Source organism: Anabas testudineus, chromosome 16 (genome assembly GCF_900324465.2).
Source record: "Anabas testudineus chromosome 16, fAnaTes1.2, whole genome shotgun sequence".
NCBI lineage: Eukaryota > Metazoa > Chordata > Actinopteri > Anabantiformes > Anabantidae > Anabas > Anabas testudineus.
The window spans coordinates 360,873-379,285 of record NC_046625.1 but is presented as its reverse complement, the minus strand read 5'-3'; the positions used below and the strand labels follow the sequence as shown (position 1 = coordinate 379,285).

The window sequence follows — 18,413 nt, the reverse complement described above, 5'->3', positions numbered from 1 at the left end:
TCCCTGAGAAGGCAACAGGAAGAAACCTTGAGAGGAACCAGACTCAACAGGGAACCTCCTAAACCTGGGAAACAACCCAGGTTTAGGAGGAAAAGAACAAATCTCCAAATAATCAAGCGTTCAGGGTCAATCTGACGGCTGGAGCTGCTTCCTCCATGAACCAGGGCGACAGTGAAAACTAAGGCTCTGACCCGGCCATCTTTTAATAAGGTTTCTATTTAACTCACCACAGTGAGCTGATCCAGTTCAGATCTAAGAATAAAAAACTAAAAAGCTTTTCAACAGTGTGGTTTAATACTAGAATTAAATGTCTTTACGGTCTCTTGTACCACAATGTGTCACATCTATAGTTATAATGTAATCAAATGTGCATCAAGTAGAACCACAGTTTGGCAGGAGTCGAGTAGATGGGGATCACCCCACCGACCTACTCGAGTCCTCTGCTCGGTCACTCTAACGTCACTTGGTCCGTCTGTGACGTCAGCATGGGGGCCCCGCCCCACACAAACAACAAAAACAAGATGGCGTCCCGCCCTCAGAGTGGCGTGCTGTTCTGGGGGCTGCAGCCTCCGTGCTGACTGCTGGTTGTGTCAGTAAGTGGGGCTGCGGCTGTTGTCGTGGTCGGTGCGGTTCGGTTCGGTTCACCGGACTCACGGCGGCCGATGCGGCGCGTTTTCACGCCTCAAGGCTGAAAACCCGCAACTGACAAATACACGCCGACCAATCACAGAAAACGCTGTCTAAAAGGGAAGTGACGTAGGTCGATGTACACCAATCCGGCAGCAGGAGGAAGTTCCGCCCCCGCCTCTTTGCAGACCGGATCGCGTGAAGACGGAGGCGAAGATCGAACCCAGCGAACCCGCCCGTGCTCTGGTGACCCGCTCTGCGGCTGCAGCAGCAGGTACAACTGACCCGGCCCGGCCCAGTTCGGCTCGGCTTAACACACACACGCGCTTGGTGAGTTGCGGTTGGCGGAGGGGCGGTGCAGACAAGACCGTAAACTAAACCCGCCGCGGTGGTTGGTGCGCGGCGCAGGTGGCGGGCTGAGTGGGCTGGAGTCCGGTTCTGTGATCCGGCTTCAGATTTAAGTGGTTAAACTGGACCTGCTCATTCGTCTGTCCCCGCCCCGAATGGAAGTTTCCCCCTGCCCGGGACAGGAGCGCATCTCTCGGGTTTAAAGGCTCAAAAAGCCCGGATAGCAGCGCCCCCTGTGGCCGCAGCCGGGTTTTACATCTGCTCCCGTTACCTGCGGCGGAGAAAGTACTCGGATACTTTATTTTTAGTAAAAATACTAGAACCTACTACTCTTGTGAGAGTACTCGTTCTCAAGTACTGATACTATAAGAACTGAGTGTGAATAAAGTATTTGAAGTAAATAGTGTGACTGTATTGATGTTTACTGAGGATTTGGGAACTTTCAACTACGACCAATTTAAAGATTTTATTTATTTGGAGTTAATGAACTGATTATTTTGTCAGTTTGTGATAAATCAGTCCACAATGCTGGCCAGGTTCAGACCTTGAAAAGATAAAACTATCAAAGTGATTCACAGGAAAAAAACAATAAATCTTAATTTTATATATCAACGGTAACATTAACATAAAGAATATACTCAGAGTATCCCAATTTGTACTTTAGTAAATGTAGATACGTTACGCCTGTGCTTCTACCTGCTGCGTTTTTAACGAAATCAGGAACCTGATGATGGTGGAGCGGCAGTGTCGGGGATCACCCCATCGACCTACTCGACTTCCTGATTCTAATAAAAAATAATCCTTTGAATAATATTAGTGTATTTTTAAATGTTAGTATTACTATTAAAGAGTGCATAATTTAAAAAATAGAAACATAATTGACTGTCGTGTTTGATTTTATTTTCAGGCAGGTCGTGTTTCTTCTAGTTGATGATGACGTTGAAGTGATGCTGACTGTTTCCTGTTGTTTCCACAGCAACATGGATACAGAGTTGTTTATGGAGTGTGAGGAGGAGGAGCTGGAGCCATGGCAACTGGTGGACGACAGGGTGGAGGAAGATGAGATGGATTTTGACAGCTACTGCGAGCCAGGTGAGAGACACACACCTAGAAACACACAGACACACAACACCCTGTGATGTAACACCTGTCTCTCTCTCCAGTGGAAGATTCTCTGTCTCCTCTTCCTGCCTCTGAGACGCCGCCCCCTAGGACCCCGCCCCGAACTGGTACCACCAGCAGACACACAGCAACATTCACCTGTACACGTCTTTACCTGTCCTGCAGTTACCTGGTTACTGTAACACCAGTAATCAGATTACATCTCTACTGGTTTTGGATCAGTCCAGATTTGAGCAGCTTTAAACTGTGTCGTGTCCAATTCACAGAAATAATTCAAATCTTAAAAACTGGGTTTCTGACCCGGTTTTTAAATTGTCTCGTTAGCTTAATTTTCTCGGACACGGTTCTCCATTGTTGTTCTGTCTTAGTTTGTTTTTATCGCTCTGTATCAAAAACAGAAATACTGAACCAACCAGGAACCGTAACAGAATCAGAATCAGGGGACGGGGCGAGTTCTCTGTGGAACAGGTCTAAAACTTGAAAATCCTGCAGTTCAACCCAGTTCTGTCGTGTGGACTGTGGAACCGTGTGGGACCACAGCAGCGGTTTGAAACCAGTAGAGACAGAAGAACAGAGTTCTGTTGGAACATTCAGGATACAAATCTTTGTTTCGCGTTTCTCAGCTTCGTCTCGTGGACAGAACGTCTCCTCCTCTGTGATGCCTCCCCCTCCCTCCATCATCGCCTGCTCCGCCTCTCTCCCACGCCCCCCTGCCCCCTCCGCACCTGCCGTCTCAGCCCCCCCACTCTTGGCTCAGGCACCCCCCCTGATCCTGACACAAACTACAGGTGGGACGTTTCTCCTCCCAGCAGCCCCCGGGACAGGCAGCGGCCAGCCCATCCTCCTCACCACACAGGTACAGAAAACAAAGTGCTAATAGTAGTGGTACCAGTAATAGTACTTGTAGTACAGGGTAGTAGGGCAGTAGTAGTACTCCTTGCTGCGTGGTTGTTAACGGTGTCGAGACCTCGAAGCCAAACATTTTCATTTGTTTATACTGAAAAATGAGAAATGAACATGTTGTTTCTGTGCGATGTCACTATGATGTCACTGCTCTGATGTCATGTGCTTGTCTCCCGTGCAGGGTTTCCCGGTCCAGACGGTGGTGAACCCCGGCACTCCTCTGCTTCTGAACCTGCAGCCGGCTCAGACGGTGCATCCGCTCACCCTGATCCAGTGTAGGCCCCTCCCCTCCCCCAGCAGTGACCAGCAATAATCAATAATTGATATTGTTATTGATCACCACATCTGTTTCCTGTGCCCACAGCCCCCTCATTGGGCCAGTTGGTCCGGCCCAGTATCAGTGTTTCCCCAGTTCTCCCCCAGGGCCAGGCTGTGCAGACCAGATCAGCCTCCACCCCCTCTGGAGTCCCCAGTCAGACAGGATCCACCCTCACCGCAGTGCAGCTGCCCACTTCTCTGGCGATCCGCTCCAGCACCCCAGCACCTGGTGAGTGCATTGCACATGGTTCTGGTTGTGGTTCTGGTCAGAACCGATGTATCGTTTTGTTTGTTTCCAGTTAATCTCCAGGTGATGCAGGTGAGCGGAACTAAGTCCCTGAAGCTTGGAGCTTCTCCTGCTCTCCCCTCTGGCTCAGCCAACGGAGTCACCAGAACCACTTTGTTCAGCAGCGTTGCAAGTAGGGCCGAAATCAAAACCAGTACTTGGACTGTGGTTCCCCACGGTCTTTAGAAACGTGCAGTACAAATGAATTCAGACCTGCAGAATGACTACAGTAACAGTTTCTGTGTTTCACCTGGTCCGACAGCTTCTGGTACCACCCTCTCCGTCGTCACGAACCCCAGTATGTCCTCAGCACAGAGCCCTGACCCCCCCAGGGTGGTGATGAATGTGGAGGAGTTCTACTATGGGAGCTTTGAAGGCGACCTGAGTCTGAGAAAACCACAACCACTGGGAATCAAAACCTCCTCCTTCACCTGTCAGATGTGCTCCTACCGCGCTGTCAACAACCTGAGGTGGGACCACCTGAACACACCTGGACTGTTATCAGGGAGATGCAGGGCTGTAAGTTCACCTGTGTGTGTGTGTGTGTGTGTGTGTGTGTGTGTGTTTGTGTGTGTGTGCGTGTGTGTGTGTGTGCAGGTTGATACAGCACATGCTCCAGCACTCGGAACTGATTGGAGGAGGAGAAGGTCATGACAGGAAGTGCTGCAGGTTCTGTTACCGACAGTTCTCGTCTCCAGTTCAGCTGAAGAGTCACCAGGAGCAGGTGCATGGCCCCGCCCCGTCGTCCTGTAAGAGCCACAACTGCCCACACACCTGATATATAGTACCTACAACAGTTCCTACTGTCCTACTGTCTCAGAGCAGGATTTGGTGCAGCTTGTTGGTTTTTACCATTTGCCTTAATAGGGACTTGACTCAGACCTGACCTGTCCTGACTTGGAAGTTACTTTACTTTATTTGGACTGGACTAGAGACTAACCTGCGTTAACTGGGCTCTTAACCTGGGACCTGGCTCTCTTGACTGAGCCGTTGTGTTTGGACTTTCCTGTCTTGATTTGGAAGTGACTGGACTTAAGCACTCATGAGGTCTTACATGGACTGGACTTTAAGACTCGTTTGTGTTGAGTCAGGACTCACCAGTCTTTAGGACTTGGGTCTTACAGTGCCTATCTCCCTCTCAGCCATGTGTCGTATATGCGAGTGGGCGTTTGAGAGCGAGCCAGCCTTCCTGAACCACATGAGTTCAAACCACAAACCAGGAGAAATGCCCTACATCTGCCAGGTGAGTCTGAGTCTGACCTTCGACCTCCTTCGGTGTTTTGTCCTCAGGCCTCAGCACTAATTCAGGTGTGGATTTCAGGTGTGTTCGTATCGTTCGTCCTTCTACTCCGACGTCCTGCAGCACTTTGCCAGCTTCCACAGGGACTCTCGCTTCCTGCTGTGTGTTTTCTGTCTGAAGGTGACCAGGAACCCAACCAGGTATCGGCAGCACGTGCTGAGACACCAGGTAACCGCAGTCCATCCTGTAGTCTGCCGGTTTCAGCTGACACTCAGAACTAACATTTATCACTGGATGTGACAGAACACAGGGGAGGTTGTGAGTTGGGTTCGTCCCCAACCGCTAATCTGTCAAATCTTTGTGTCTCAGATAAACCAGGCCTTTCACTGCAACAAGTGTCGTCTTCAGTTCGTCTTCCTGAAGGACAAGATGCAGCACAAACTGGAAAACCATCGCAGCTTCCGTCGACCTGCTCAGCTGGAAGGCCTACCACCAGGGTCAAAGGTCAGCTCCCTCCCTGCTGTTCTTTCCAGCAAAATACATTTTTCACGCCCCCCCCCCCCCCCCCACACACTTGTTCTAATTGGTCCGTGTTTCTCCAGGTGACCATCAGGACCGTTGGAAAACTGAGGTTTCCAATGACGTCAGCAGGCAGCTGGCTCCTGCAGAGCCCCTCGTCCCTCATCCAGCCAATCCACATCAAGACGGAACCGCAGAACTCCTCAATCCAGAGGAGCCCCATGTTCTCCAGATTTCCACGGTCCCCAACAAAGAGACCGGTCAGCCGCCGGGTCAACATCAACAGGTATACTAGAGACAGATGCTATGTGGATGTTCTGTGGATGTTCTGTAGATGTTCTCTGGATGTTTTGTAGGTGTTCTGTGGATGTTTTGTAGGTGTTCTGTGGATGTTCTGTAGATGTTGTTTGGATGTTCTGTAGATGTTTGGATGTTCTGTAGATGTTCTTTTTATGTTCTGTGTATATTCTGTAGATGTTGTGTGGATGTTCTGTAGATGTGTGGATGTCCTGTGCATATCCTGTGCATGTTCTGTGCATGTTCTGTGGATGTTGTGTGGGTGTTCTGAAGATATTCTGTGCATGTTGTGTGGATGTTCTGTGGGTGTTCTGTGGGTGTTCTGAAGATGTTCTGTAGATGTGTAGATGTTCTGTGCTTGTTCTGTAGATTTTCTTTGCATGTTCTGTGGATATTCTATAGGTGTTCTGTAGATGCTGTGTGCATGTTCTGCTCATGTTCTGTGGATGTTATTGTCAGACTGTCAGTCCACCTCTTTGATCCAGACGGAACCTCGCATGTTTCCAGGTGAATCCTTCCTGACGTGTGGAGGTTTCGTGTTCCCTCACAGATGAACGGACTCTGCTGATGTTAACACGCTAAGCTAACGTAGTGAACACGTGTCTGTGCTGCAGGAGTTCCTCGTGTGACGGAGACAGGTTGGTGTGTTTGGAGTGTGGAACCGACGCCTCCGACTTCTCCGCTCACTACCCGACACACGTCCACTGTCTGCTGTGTCCGTACAGCAGCTGCTGTTCCAGGGCCTACGCTGCTCACATGATACAGTAAGAGTACTACAACGAGTTCTCTCAGTGCTGCAGGAACAGTCCATGTGATGTTAAAAAGTCGGAGACAGAGCTGAGCACCACATTTTAATATTGGAACAACTAAAAGGTGATAAGTAACAATTAAATTAGAACTTTGTGTCAGCAGGTTGACACACCTGTTTTTGTCCTTGTTAATCTATATTTTAAATGACTGTGATATGATCTTGGCTGATGATTGTTGTTGGTAATTGCAGCCACCACATTCCGCGCCCTAAAGACAAAGTTCTTCCTCTGCACCAGCTGCCTCCTCCATGGTGAGAACCACTGCTCAGGATTTAAACTGCTGCATCTGAAGTCCATCTCTCTGCCCAAACAAATGGGAGCACTACGTGTCCAGTAGATAAAGAACTACCTGAGGTCACCAGCAGATTTTTACCTTGTTTGTATTTGTCCTAAACACCTGCACAGGTGGCTTCGCTGTGTGGTCACGTTTAGGGTCTGAAACAGATACACATCCATATCAAAGTAACAAGTCTTATTCACATATATACAGTTTGTTAAATTAAAGTACCGTCTTGGCGTCACTGTAAACGAGATCATGGTTAAAAAAAAAAAAAAGAAATAGATCAAATAAAAATAGTAAAATAAGAACCACTGCCAACATTCAGAGTGTCAAGGGTTCAGATTATGGTTAAATATAACAGAGCATGTCAGAGTAGGTGAAGTGTGTTTCTGTGCCGTAATGACTGAGTCTGCAGAGTCACTCTTCATTGTGTGTTCTTCAACTGTGCTCCATCCTCCAGCCCGTTTCTGCTGCGTTGTTCGCAATGTGACTTCACACCTCAGACTGCAGATCAGATGGCCGAGCACCTGCTGACGAACCCTGAGCACCACAGCGCCACCTGTCGTACCAGGAGTAAGAATCTGAATAGTTTTTAATGGAAACACTTATTTATTTTGTTTTTATTTAGATATTGTAGGACTTTGTTTTCATATTACCATAGTTATTCTACATCTGTCGTGTTCTAGTTTGACTTCAAACAAGTGATTTAAAAGTTACAGAAGATCTGTATCCGCTGAGCTGATCTAAAAGCTGCTGCTCTCTCCCCATAAATCAAAATTTTCCTCTTGGAGGTTTGGAGACAGACCCGTTTCCCATAACAGCATCCAGCTCCGCAGCCAAAGTAAAAAAAACTGAGATGGTTCTTGCTTGGCGCCGGCGTTCTTCCCTCTAACGGTAAACGTTAGAGGGAATCTCAGAGAAATTATTGTATAACGTCAGAAATTTATCTTAGATATTTTCAGTCTGATTTTGCAACCGGGGACTTTGTTATCTTCTGTTATCTCAGTATCAAACACACATCTGTCCCATTTACAGAACAGTCAAACCAAAAGTTTCATCATTGACACAAATGTTGTGATTCACTTGCTGCTTTAGCTCTTTGAGATTTGTTTTCTATATTTAGAGATATTGAAGAACTTTTTATCTACTTTTGTAGATTTTGGTTGGTAAACCTCTTTCACGGCTGCTGCAGTTCACTCTGTCAGATGGATAAAGTGTTGTTGTTGTTGTTATTATTATTATTATTATTATTATTATTATTATTGTTGTTGTTGTTGTTGTTGTTATAAATCTAGCCATAGGGGTTGCAAGCCAGTGACTTCTGTGCCGGTCCCAAGCCCGGATAAATAGAGAGGGTTGCGTCAGGAAGGGCATCCGGCGTAAAAATTGCCAAAATAACTATGCGAATCATTCACAAGACTTTCATACCGGATCGGTCGAGGCCCGGGTTAACAACGACCGCCACCGATGCTGTTAACCTACAGGGTGCCGGTGGAAATTTGACTACTGTTGGTCGAAGAAAGAGGGGAGGCAGAAGGGTTCGTGGTCAGAGAGAGAAGGGAAAAGGCAGGAACATAGATTTGAGAATAGGGACTCTTAACGTTGGTACGATGACAGGGAAAGGCAGAGAGCTGGCAGACATGATGGAGAGAAGAAAGGTAGATGTTCTGTGTGTGCAGGAGACAAGGTGGAAGGGCAGCAAGGCACGTAGCATTGGAGGAGGGATACAAACTGTTCTACCATGGTGTGGATAGGAAGAGAAACGGGGTAGGAGTGATCTTGAAGGGGGAGTTTGTAAACAGTGTTCTAGAGGTGAAAAGAGTCTCAGACAGGGTGATGAGCATAAAGCTAGAAATTGAAGGGGTGATGGTGAATGTAGTCAGTGGGTATGCGCCACAGGTTGGCTGTGAGTTAGAAGAGAAGGAGAGATTCTGGAGTGAGTTTGATGAGGTCATAGAGAGTATCCCCAGAGGAGAGAGAGTTGTTGTTGGAGCAGACTTCAATGGTCATGTTGGTGAGGGCAACAGAGGTGATGAGGAGGTGATGGGCAGGTAGAGAAGTCAGAGAAGAAGACCAAGTGGTGGAAGCTAAAGAATGAAGAAACTTGTGAGGAATTCAGGCAGAAGTTGAGACAGGTTCTGGGTGGTCAGGATAAGCTTCCAGATGACTGGGAAACCACAGCAGAAGTTATCAGGGAAACGGGTAGGAAGGTGCTAGGTGTGTCATCTGGAAAGAGGAAAGAAGGTAAAGATACTTGGTGGTGGAATGAGGAAGTACAGGAATGCGTCCAGAGGAAGAAGTTAGCTAGAAGGAAGTGGGATGTAGAAAGGACTGAGGAAAGTAGACAGGAGTACAAGGAAGCGCAGCGTAGAGTGAAGAGGGAGGTGGCAAAGGCCAAACAGAAAGCTTACGATGAGCTGTATGACAGGTTAGACACAAAGGAAGGAGAGAAGGACTTGTACAGGCTAGCCAGACAGAGAGATAGAGATGGGAAGGATGTGCAACAGGTAAGGGTGATTAAGGACAGAGATGGAAAGGTACTAACAACCCAGGAGAGTGTGCAGAAAAGATGGAAGGAGTATTTTGAGGATCTGATGAATGAGGAAAATGAGGAAGATGTTGATGTTGTGGAGCAGGAAATAGAAGAGATTGGAAAGGATGAGGTTAGGAAGGCTCTGAAAAGGATGAAGAGTAGAAAGGGTGTTGGTCCTGATGACATACCTGTGGAGGTGTGGAAGTGCTTAGGAGAGGCAGCAGTGGAGTTTCTAACCAGTTTGTTCAATAGGATTCTAGAGAGTGAGAAGATGCCTGAGGAATGGAGGAGAAGTGTTCTAGTTCCGATCTTTAAAAACAAGGGTGACACGCAGAACTGCAGCAACTATAGAGGAATAAAGTTGATGAGCCACACAATGAAGCTGTGGGAAAGAGTAGTGGAAGCCAGGCTTAGGAAGAAGGTGGAGATTTGTGAGCAGCAGTATGGTTTCATGCCCCGTAAGAGCACAACTGATGCCATTTTTGCTTTGAGAATGTTGATGGAAAAGTACAGAGATGGTCAGAAGGAGCTGCATTGTGTCTTTGTAGATTTAGAGAAGGCGTATGACAGGGTGCCGAGGGAGGAGCTGTGGTACTGTATGAGGTCGTCGGGAGTGGCAGAGAAGTACGTCAGACTAGTTCAGGACATGTATGAGAGAAGTATGACGGTGGTGAGATGTGCTGTAGGTCAGACAGTGGAGTTCAAGGTGGAGGTGGGACTACACCAAGGATCAGCTTTGAGTCCCTTCTTGTTTGCTATGCTGATGGACAGGCTGACAGATGAGGTCAGACAGGAATCTCCCTGGACAATGATGTTTGCGGATGATATTGTGATTTGCAGTGAGAGTATAGAGCAGGTAGAGGAACAGCTAGAGAGGTGGAGGTTTGCTCTGGAAAGAAGAGGCATGAAGGTCAGTTGTAGTAAGACAGAATACATGTGTCTGAACGAGAGGGATCCAGGTAGAAGCGTTAGGTTACAGGGGGCTGAGGTGAAGAAGGTGCAGGAGTTTAAGTACTTGGGGTCAACAGTTCAGTGTGATGGAGAGTGTGGAAAAGAGGTGAAGAGGCGAGTGCAGGCAGGTTGGAGCGGGTGGAGGAAAGTGTCAGGAGTGTTGTGTGACAAAAGAGTGTCAGTAAGACTCAAAGGAAAGGTGTACAAGACAGTGGTGAGGCCAGCTCTGCTCTATGGGTTAGAGACGGTAGCAGTGAGACAGAGACAAGAGGCTGAGATGGAGGTAGCAGAGATGAAGATGTTGAGGTTCTCCTTAGGAGTGACCAGGTTAGACAGAATAAGGAACGAGTACATCAGAGGGACGGCTCACGTTGCCTGTGTTAGCGACAAAGTCAGAGAGGCCAGACTGAGATGGTTTGGACATGTTCAGAGGAGGGATAGTGAGTATATTGGTAGAAGGATGTTGGAGATGGAGCTGCCAGGCAGGAGGGCAAGAGGACGACCAAAGAGGAGATATATGGATGTCTTAACAGAGGACATGAGGTTGGCTAGTGTTAGGGTAGAAGATGTTCATGATAGATTTAGGTGGAGAAGGATGATTCGCTGTGGCGACCCCTGATGGGAAAAGCCGAAAGAGAAGAAGAAGATTATTGTTGTTGTTATTGTACCAGCCTCGGGCCAAATCTTGACTGATGCTTATCAGTGCTTATCTGCTGTGTTACTGCCAAATTGAACTTAAGATTTAATCAATTATTAATTAGGAAATCAACGTCAATGGATTGGATGGATTATAGATATCAAACTACTGTTCTGATCTTGCCTTTTTTTTTTCTTTAGCCCATGAAGAACCAGACATCCAGTTCTACCACAGTGAAGACCAGCATTCCTCAGAACACAAGGATCCAGGCCAGAACAAGGACCTGCCTGATCCATCCTGGAGGTCAGCAGATTGTTGGAAGCGGCCGTTGGACAGCGACAGCAGCAAACCCATCATCATCCCGTTCACTCAGATTAGTGGGCCTCGTCAGCACCTGTCCAAGAACAGTGACGCCATCGACTTCTTCAACATGCTTTTTCCTGCAGCGCTGGTGGAGCTCATCACCAACGAGACCAATGCTCACGCAAAGACCTGCCAGTTCCTGGGCTTCTGCCAGCCAGACTGGGTCCCCGTCACCACCCATGAGATCAAAGGTTTCATCGGCCTGGTCGTTCTCATGGGGATCCAGAACCTGCCCGACCCGTCGCACTACTGGTCCTGGAGTCACTATGAAAACAGCTACACGTTCTACCGTGCCATGAGCTTCAAACGTTTCAAGCAGATTGCGGCTAACATCCGCATGGGTAGCTTCACCACAGATGAGTATCGTGGCACCAAGAACCCCAGTGACTCGCTGCACATCTTCAGGCCGATGCTGGAGATCCTCAGTGGAGCGATATGGAACGCCTATAGGCCAAACTGCTGCCTGACCATCGACCGGGCGCTGCTGCCCAGCCTGGAGGAAGAGAGCTGCAACTCGAAGGGGAACCCAAAGACCCAGCCTCAGGTTTGGCTGCTCTGTGATTCCAAGTCAGGCTACTGCCACCGCTTCTTCATCCAGGTGGGGGAGAAGGCAGGCCAGGAGCCAGGCTTCACTGTGGTACCAGAGCTGATGAACGGACTGGAGGACAGATACCACCAGCTCTACCTGGCTAAATCGCTTATATCTGTCCCACTTATGCAGAAACTTCTGGACCAGGGCATCTATGCTTCCTGCTCCTTTCCACCACCCAGTCCCATCCTCCCTAGAGCACTGTGGGAGGAGGGACGGCTTGAGAAACCCGGGGATTTCCTGCAGAGACAGTTTGGGCCCCTGCTGGCCACCCGCTGGAAGGACACCAAGGAGATGGGCTGCCTCTCAACTAATGCAGCTCCAGGTAAACCAGACACTGTTTGGAGAAGGTCTCAGACCAAAGTGGGTAAACTGGACCCCATCAGCCGCCCCATGGCGTTCCGTCTCCTGCAGGAGAACATGAGAGGAGTTGACATCTGCAAGCAGCTGCTGGCCTGCAACCCCCTGGCAGGAATCCCTCAGGACCGGCACTGGCGCAGCCTCTTCTGGTTTTTGGTCAACCTGAGCATCGTTAACGCCTTCATCGTGCTGCGGGAGAGCCGCAAAGAGAACCCACCTGCCTGGGTACAAGATGGCCTTTTTACTCAGGTCAACTTCCGAAAGCGTTTGGGCAACCAGCTCGCCAAGTGTGCACAGAAGTACTTTGAGACCATGGAGATTGCCAGCCCCCGTGGGACGAGGACGGATATGGCAGACGAACCAGTTAAACAAAGACACAGGATGACAAAGATCAGCGCGATCTCCAAGAGGTGTAAGAACTGCAACTTGAAGAACATCCGCCACGAGAGCGTGTACGGCTGCGTTGTCTGTAAAGCAAATCTGTGCAAACAGCCAGCCTGCTTCTGGGAATATCACGGCCTGTCACCTGTCAACAAAGGTCAATGTTTAAAGCAGTTAATTACAAAACATCCTGTCAGACATTGGTTTATTGCTGTTTAACGTGTATTTGATATTATTAACAGGATCAACAAAAGTGGGATTTACCAAGGACAGAATGAGGTAATAATAAATCATTAATTAATACTCAGTGAATTTATTCATCTCTAGTATAGTTGATCTGTTAATTTTCCATGTGCATGTTGTGAGTTTTAATTATTGTAACATAACTGAAAACAAAGTGAAGGAAAGATTTTCATGTATGAAATAAAATTTTTCTCTTTGTACATTTACTTCTCTGTGCGAACAGTGGAGCAGTCGAGGTGGACGAGGTTGAGGACAACATGGACGATGCCATGGCCCCTGTGGAGGACATGGACTTTTCTGAAGATGAGAAGTTGGATAATCTGGATGAAGAAACTGAAGAAGATTTGGTCAGTAAAGTAAAAGATCTAGCGTCTCACCTTTCATCAGCAACAAACGGCCACGATCCACCTGGAACTGCCTTATCTGTCTCTAAAGAGCGAGATGATTTCTTCTCCGCCCGTCAGTTGAGAATTGCCTTGTTTGCTCTGTGTGACGGAATCTGCCAAGCCTCAAGGGTCTTTTCAACCGAGATGCAGCTCATCCGGGCATGGCTGAAGGATGCCAAGAAACGATTAAAAGCAACTGAGCAGGAACAGAAGGCCCATACCCACGGTGAGGACTGCATGGTGGCCTGGGTTCTGTCCATGCGTGAGCAGCAGCTTCCCATCACTGAAAGCAATCTTTTCCACAAAGCCTCCACGTTGAAGAAGAAGGGAGATTTCGGCGACTCTTTTCGGATCTCCTATGTTTGGGCAGTGAACTTCATGCTGCAGCACCGGCTGGGCGTGCAGAGCATGGGCAGGGCAGCCGCGCTGGCTTGCACCTTACCAGCTTCCCTAGAGATCAAAGTCAAGTCCTTTAGGGAGTTTACCCGCAAGATCATTGGGCTACACAAGCTCTCAGAAAGCACTGTTGCTGCAATGGACGAACTGTGTCTCTTTGTGGACTTAAGGTTAGTTCAGGACAAGACTAATCGCTCACAGGCTCTGGAGGTGACTGGGACTTTACCTCTAGTAACTGTGTACCTGACGATGCTGGCCGATGGTACGATGCTGCCGTCTCTGGTGCAGGTGAACAGGCATCTGGCTGAGAAAGTCGTGCCAGAGTTCATCCTGCTGGTGGCCGGCTCAGAGAATGAAGAAGCTTTGGATCTTTGGATGAACAAGATTTGGTTACAGCATGTGTCCAAACTAACTCAAGCTAGTAAATCAATGCTCGTCTTGGACCGACACAGGGAGCACACAGGAGATCAGTTTCTCACTTCCATCAGCGGATCTGGTACCCTCCCAGCTGTGGTCCCTGGAGGCTGCTCCTTCTGTCTTCATCCTCTGGAGGTCTGCCTGAAGCCGGTCCTGCAGCGCTTTCTGCTGTCACGCTGGGCAAAGTTCACCGCCAGAGACCCAAAGGAGTTAGAGGAGACCTCCCCAAACCGGCTCCACACTATTGTGGCTGAGCTGCTGGTTGACTGGGTGGTGGAGGCTCTGACACAGCTGAACAAACTTCCCCTGCTTTTGAAGAGATCGTTCCACCTAACAGGCCTCTTGCGTGGCCTGAAAGAGGTCAACAAGGAGGTGAACAAGATAGAGCAGGTAATGAGTCAGAAACCAAAGGAGATCCAGCTAGACCTCCTCAAGACCCTAACGGAGGCCCTGCTGGGGTCTGAAGTTCTAGAGGCTGATCATGTTGATCCACTGGAACTGGACGAGGAGGATACTGAAGGGGAACAGGAAGATGGGGAAGGACAGGAGGAGGTGGCAAGACAAGAGAAGCATGGGAAGGAGGACAGGCAGGAGACAGAGGAGGAATGTGAGCACGAGAACAATATCAAGCATAAAGCAGGAAAGGAGACCAAAAAGGACAGTGAGGAGGAAGAGGACAAGGAGAGAAAGTACGAGAAAGAGGTGGTGAAACAAAAGCTAGAGGAGGACAGTGAGGAGGAAGGAAAGGAGACAGAAGAGGACAGAAAGGACCTGAACAAGGAGAGACGAGAGACCAGGATCGTCATAGGAGAGGAAGTCGGGGACGAGTGGAAAATCAAGAGCAGGACTGAAGGTGTAGAAGTAGATGGAGAGGACAAAAGCTGAGCAGAGGATGAAGACATGGATTAAGATCTACAGCCTGGATTTACTGGAACCTGGAAACAGACTTGATCCAGACTTGGACACTGGATGTTACTACCTGGCAACAGGTGTGATGTTGTTAATTAGTTGATTTTTGGATCAGGTCTAGTCCTCCTCAGGGACTAGTGAAGGAGGGAGGGGCTTTGGACACAGTCTTGATGTTTGTAGAGACGTTGAGGTTTTCTCGTGGACTTTGGTTGGTCGTTGCCTATTTGAGGTGTGGTTTTTCAAGATGTAAAAAAAACAAAACAAACAGAGCCACCATCTCTGATTTGAGGCAGCTCTGCTTTTTCTCAGCGAATCTGTTTAACTAGACGTTTGAAAAAGGTTAAAAATGTGTTTTCAGCTGTAGTTTAGTCCAAAATGTTCAGTGACAAGAGAAACTGAAAATACTGTCAGGAAACCTCATGAATTAATCATGTGGTGGACGAGTAGTTAAATCAACACAGTCACCGATGAACAATCAAACCTGGTCCTGAACTTTGTGGTTCTGTGAAAAGCAGAATCCTGAATGGTGGAGCCCAGTTGTGGAAGCTGCCTGTCTGGTCTGGAACCTGTGGAGTCATGGATCAGTTTTTTCCTGTTTGTTTCCGTCCTGCACATGAGACGTTGGATCTGAACCTGGCAGCGACTCCTGCAGAACTTCTGCTTGTTCTGGAGCTGATGTAGTGACGACTGTAAAAACTGTGGCTTCAGCCTTCAGATACAAAACTGTGATGCTACTACTGCAGTTACTACAAGTACCTGTACCTGTACAAGAGTCATAAATTCCAACCTGCACATATGTGTGTGAAACGACACTGATGCTGTAAAAATAGAAATTCAGATAAAAAACTCAGTAAAATACATTTTTTAAAGTGAGATGAGTTTGTTCTTTTATCTCATTTTGAAGCAAAGTTGGAATAAACTTTTTATTATTGTGAAAATATCGGAGCTCCAGTCCAGTCAGAACCGTGAGCACAATAATGTGGCAGCTGTAAATGTCAGAGACAGAAACACTGACACTGTGGCTGATGGGAGGAAGCACAAATAAACTCCCAGGAAATGATTCTATGTTAGAACACTTTAAAACCTATTCTTAGTGTTTCATCACTGTCAAAGTAGAAGCTTCTGTGGATGTGAAAACACAGAACAGTGACACTCAACCTACAGGACAGATGTCGTCAGGTGTTTTGAGGTTCACTCGAGTGAGATCAGGTGACGCCGAAACTGAAATCGAAAGATTTTATTTAGAAACAAACACTATTTCCTCTGTCGTCTGGACAGACACTCACTGACCACTTGATTAGGTACAGCTGTACAATCTAATTCAACCTAACACAGCGGCTCTGTCACAGATTCTTATTTCTCAGTTTTTCAGTGGAAGCAGATTATTCGACTACAGGGGACCCAATACATCAATCTCAATCTACCAGTCGATCGCAAAGGTAGTGTGGGTAGATCGCATGGCTCTATCTAGAGATTAAGGAGTTTTTCCGTGTAGCTAAACATGCAGAATACAACCAACTAAATGACCGTCGGTGATCAATATGATCAGCTCAGTTAATTTTTTCAAACAAAAACTGCAGCATCTCTCCTCAAAACTGCAGCGCCATGATTTGGCAAACTTCAAGAACCTCGCGTCAGAGCTGGAGACACATGGAAGGCATGTGTGCAACTTGAGGGTGTAGCAACACAGAGCAGACTGAGAACTGCCTGTCAGAGTTTGACAAACACTTTCAAGACTTTGTTGTCGCTACATCCATGCTACCCTTTTCGGGATGATGCTGATTCACTGGCATCAAAAATTGAAACACTGTTTCACCTGAACTTTTCTGGAGTGGAGGATGAGACTACTAGCTGACATTCAGCTTAAGTCCAGGGCTCATGGACAGTTCCGGAACTTACTCACAGAGGAAAAGTACCCCAACAAGAGGAAATGTGTTACCTCCTTGACTGCATTATTCGGCTCCACTTAATTTATGTGAGTCAGCCTTTTCCTACATTATTAAGTCCAAATACTGTACCACCATGACGGACGATCATTTGAAAGTGTGCTTGAGGCTGGCTATCAGCAGCTACTGTCCAGACTATGCATCCCTGGCTGATTCAATTCAGTGCAAGTCATCAGAGTCAGGTAATGACAAAAAATGCACAGGGTTGTATTGCACAATATGGGTTCATGCAGTAATGCAAGATACATAAACATATATTGTACAAATAAAGAATACTCTGTGTTTATAAATAAATATATGTTTTGCATTTTTATAGTAGGTAGATCATTTTGACTTGTTCTACTACATGTTTCTTTTGAGGTCACAGCAGATGGTGGAGTCATCCTGAAATGAATTATAATATGAGATATTATTTGTAGAAACTAAGATTTTAAGATGAACTGAAACAGAAAGTTGAGTCTGTTATTTTCAGTAAATATAGAAAATAAAACGATGAAACAGCCCAGCTAGGAAGGAACGTTCTCACAACTTTTACTAACCTTCCCTAAAGGTTCTGCAAATATTACAGATAAACATTAGTGGAAAACATATTAATGTTCTAACAATGTAATGAATGTAAAAAAACATTGCTGTAATGTTATATTTAAGCCAATTTATAACATTCCAATTCATTCTAGAACCTTCTGAAGATATATCAATAACATTTTTCTTCATCACAATCTAACAGTGTTAGATATGTTGCTTAGAACTGTGCTTAATAACTTGTAATTAGTCATAACTGTGATTACTGACATTACAGACGGTGTGGTCCTGGGTGTACGTTTGTTTCACCTGATGAAGTCATCACGTTTTGTTGTATAATTAGGTATACCTTGGCCTACACTTTTAAGTTAACATTAATCACCTGTTGTTACAGTTCCTCCCTTCGGCTCCTTGGTTGTTTTTTTGCTTTTGTTTCCCTTTTGTGTTTCACCTGCTCTCCCGCCACACCCATATATGGACTTCTGCTTCCTCCACGGACTCATAATATAGAAGATTGTATAGCCAATAACGCAATTTAATAGTTGAAGCTACAAAATGCATCTACTGTATGTCACCAGACAGACATTTTTGTTCTGTGTGAGTGTGTGGCACTGATGGACACAAAGAATAGGAGGAAAAGAGAATTCTAACGTTTGTCTCTGTTTTCACCAGGCTTGATAAGACTGACGTGTAACACTGTATTAAATTATATTAAGTTCTAAACAGATCTGACCAAATCACCCAGATGTCTTCACTTCTGCAAAAATGTTAACACAATTGCTGTTTTTTCCAGATCAAATAATTACTTTTTCTTTTTGCTGAATTTTAAATGAACAATAACAGTTATATGTACACTGAAATGCAAACAACCATTTTTTGTATACAACTAACAAAAGATAAAAAATGTATACAGAGGAGGTCAGAACGTTTTTGCCAGTGTGTTAGATTATTTCACTTTTGTCAATCAGGATGGAACGGACTGATTGGCTGTTGATGTGTCAGTCAAAAGGGGGAGAGGGTTGATTGGCTCT

The 18,413-nt window shown here is 46.7% G+C and overlaps 1 protein-coding gene across 2 annotated transcripts; it reads left to right on the top strand.

Moving 5' to 3' along the window:
- Positions 1–516: 516 nt before the first annotated feature.
- pogzb (pogo transposable element derived with ZNF domain b) lies at positions 517–18,207 on the top strand. Of its 2 annotated transcripts, none has more exons than XM_033326378.1 (19): positions 517–901; positions 1,952–2,067; positions 2,139–2,204; positions 2,721–2,953; positions 3,182–3,275; positions 3,365–3,547; positions 3,618–3,737; positions 3,867–4,074; positions 4,202–4,353; positions 4,747–4,847; positions 4,926–5,072; positions 5,214–5,348; positions 5,447–5,649; positions 6,275–6,424; positions 6,661–6,720; positions 7,210–7,322; positions 11,071–12,720; positions 12,806–12,842; positions 13,030–18,207. In XM_033326378.1, the coding sequence occupies exons 1-19, from the start codon at positions 765–767 to the stop codon at positions 14,888–14,890; spliced, it is 5,766 nt and encodes a 1,921-aa protein (XP_033182269.1). In that variant the 5' UTR covers positions 517–764; the 3' UTR covers positions 14,891–18,207. The 2 variants fall into 2 exon arrangements, with proteins under 2 accessions (XP_033182269.1, XP_033182270.1); XM_033326379.1 differs by having other exon boundaries at positions 814–957.
- The last annotated feature ends 206 nt before the right edge of the window (positions 18,208–18,413 follow it).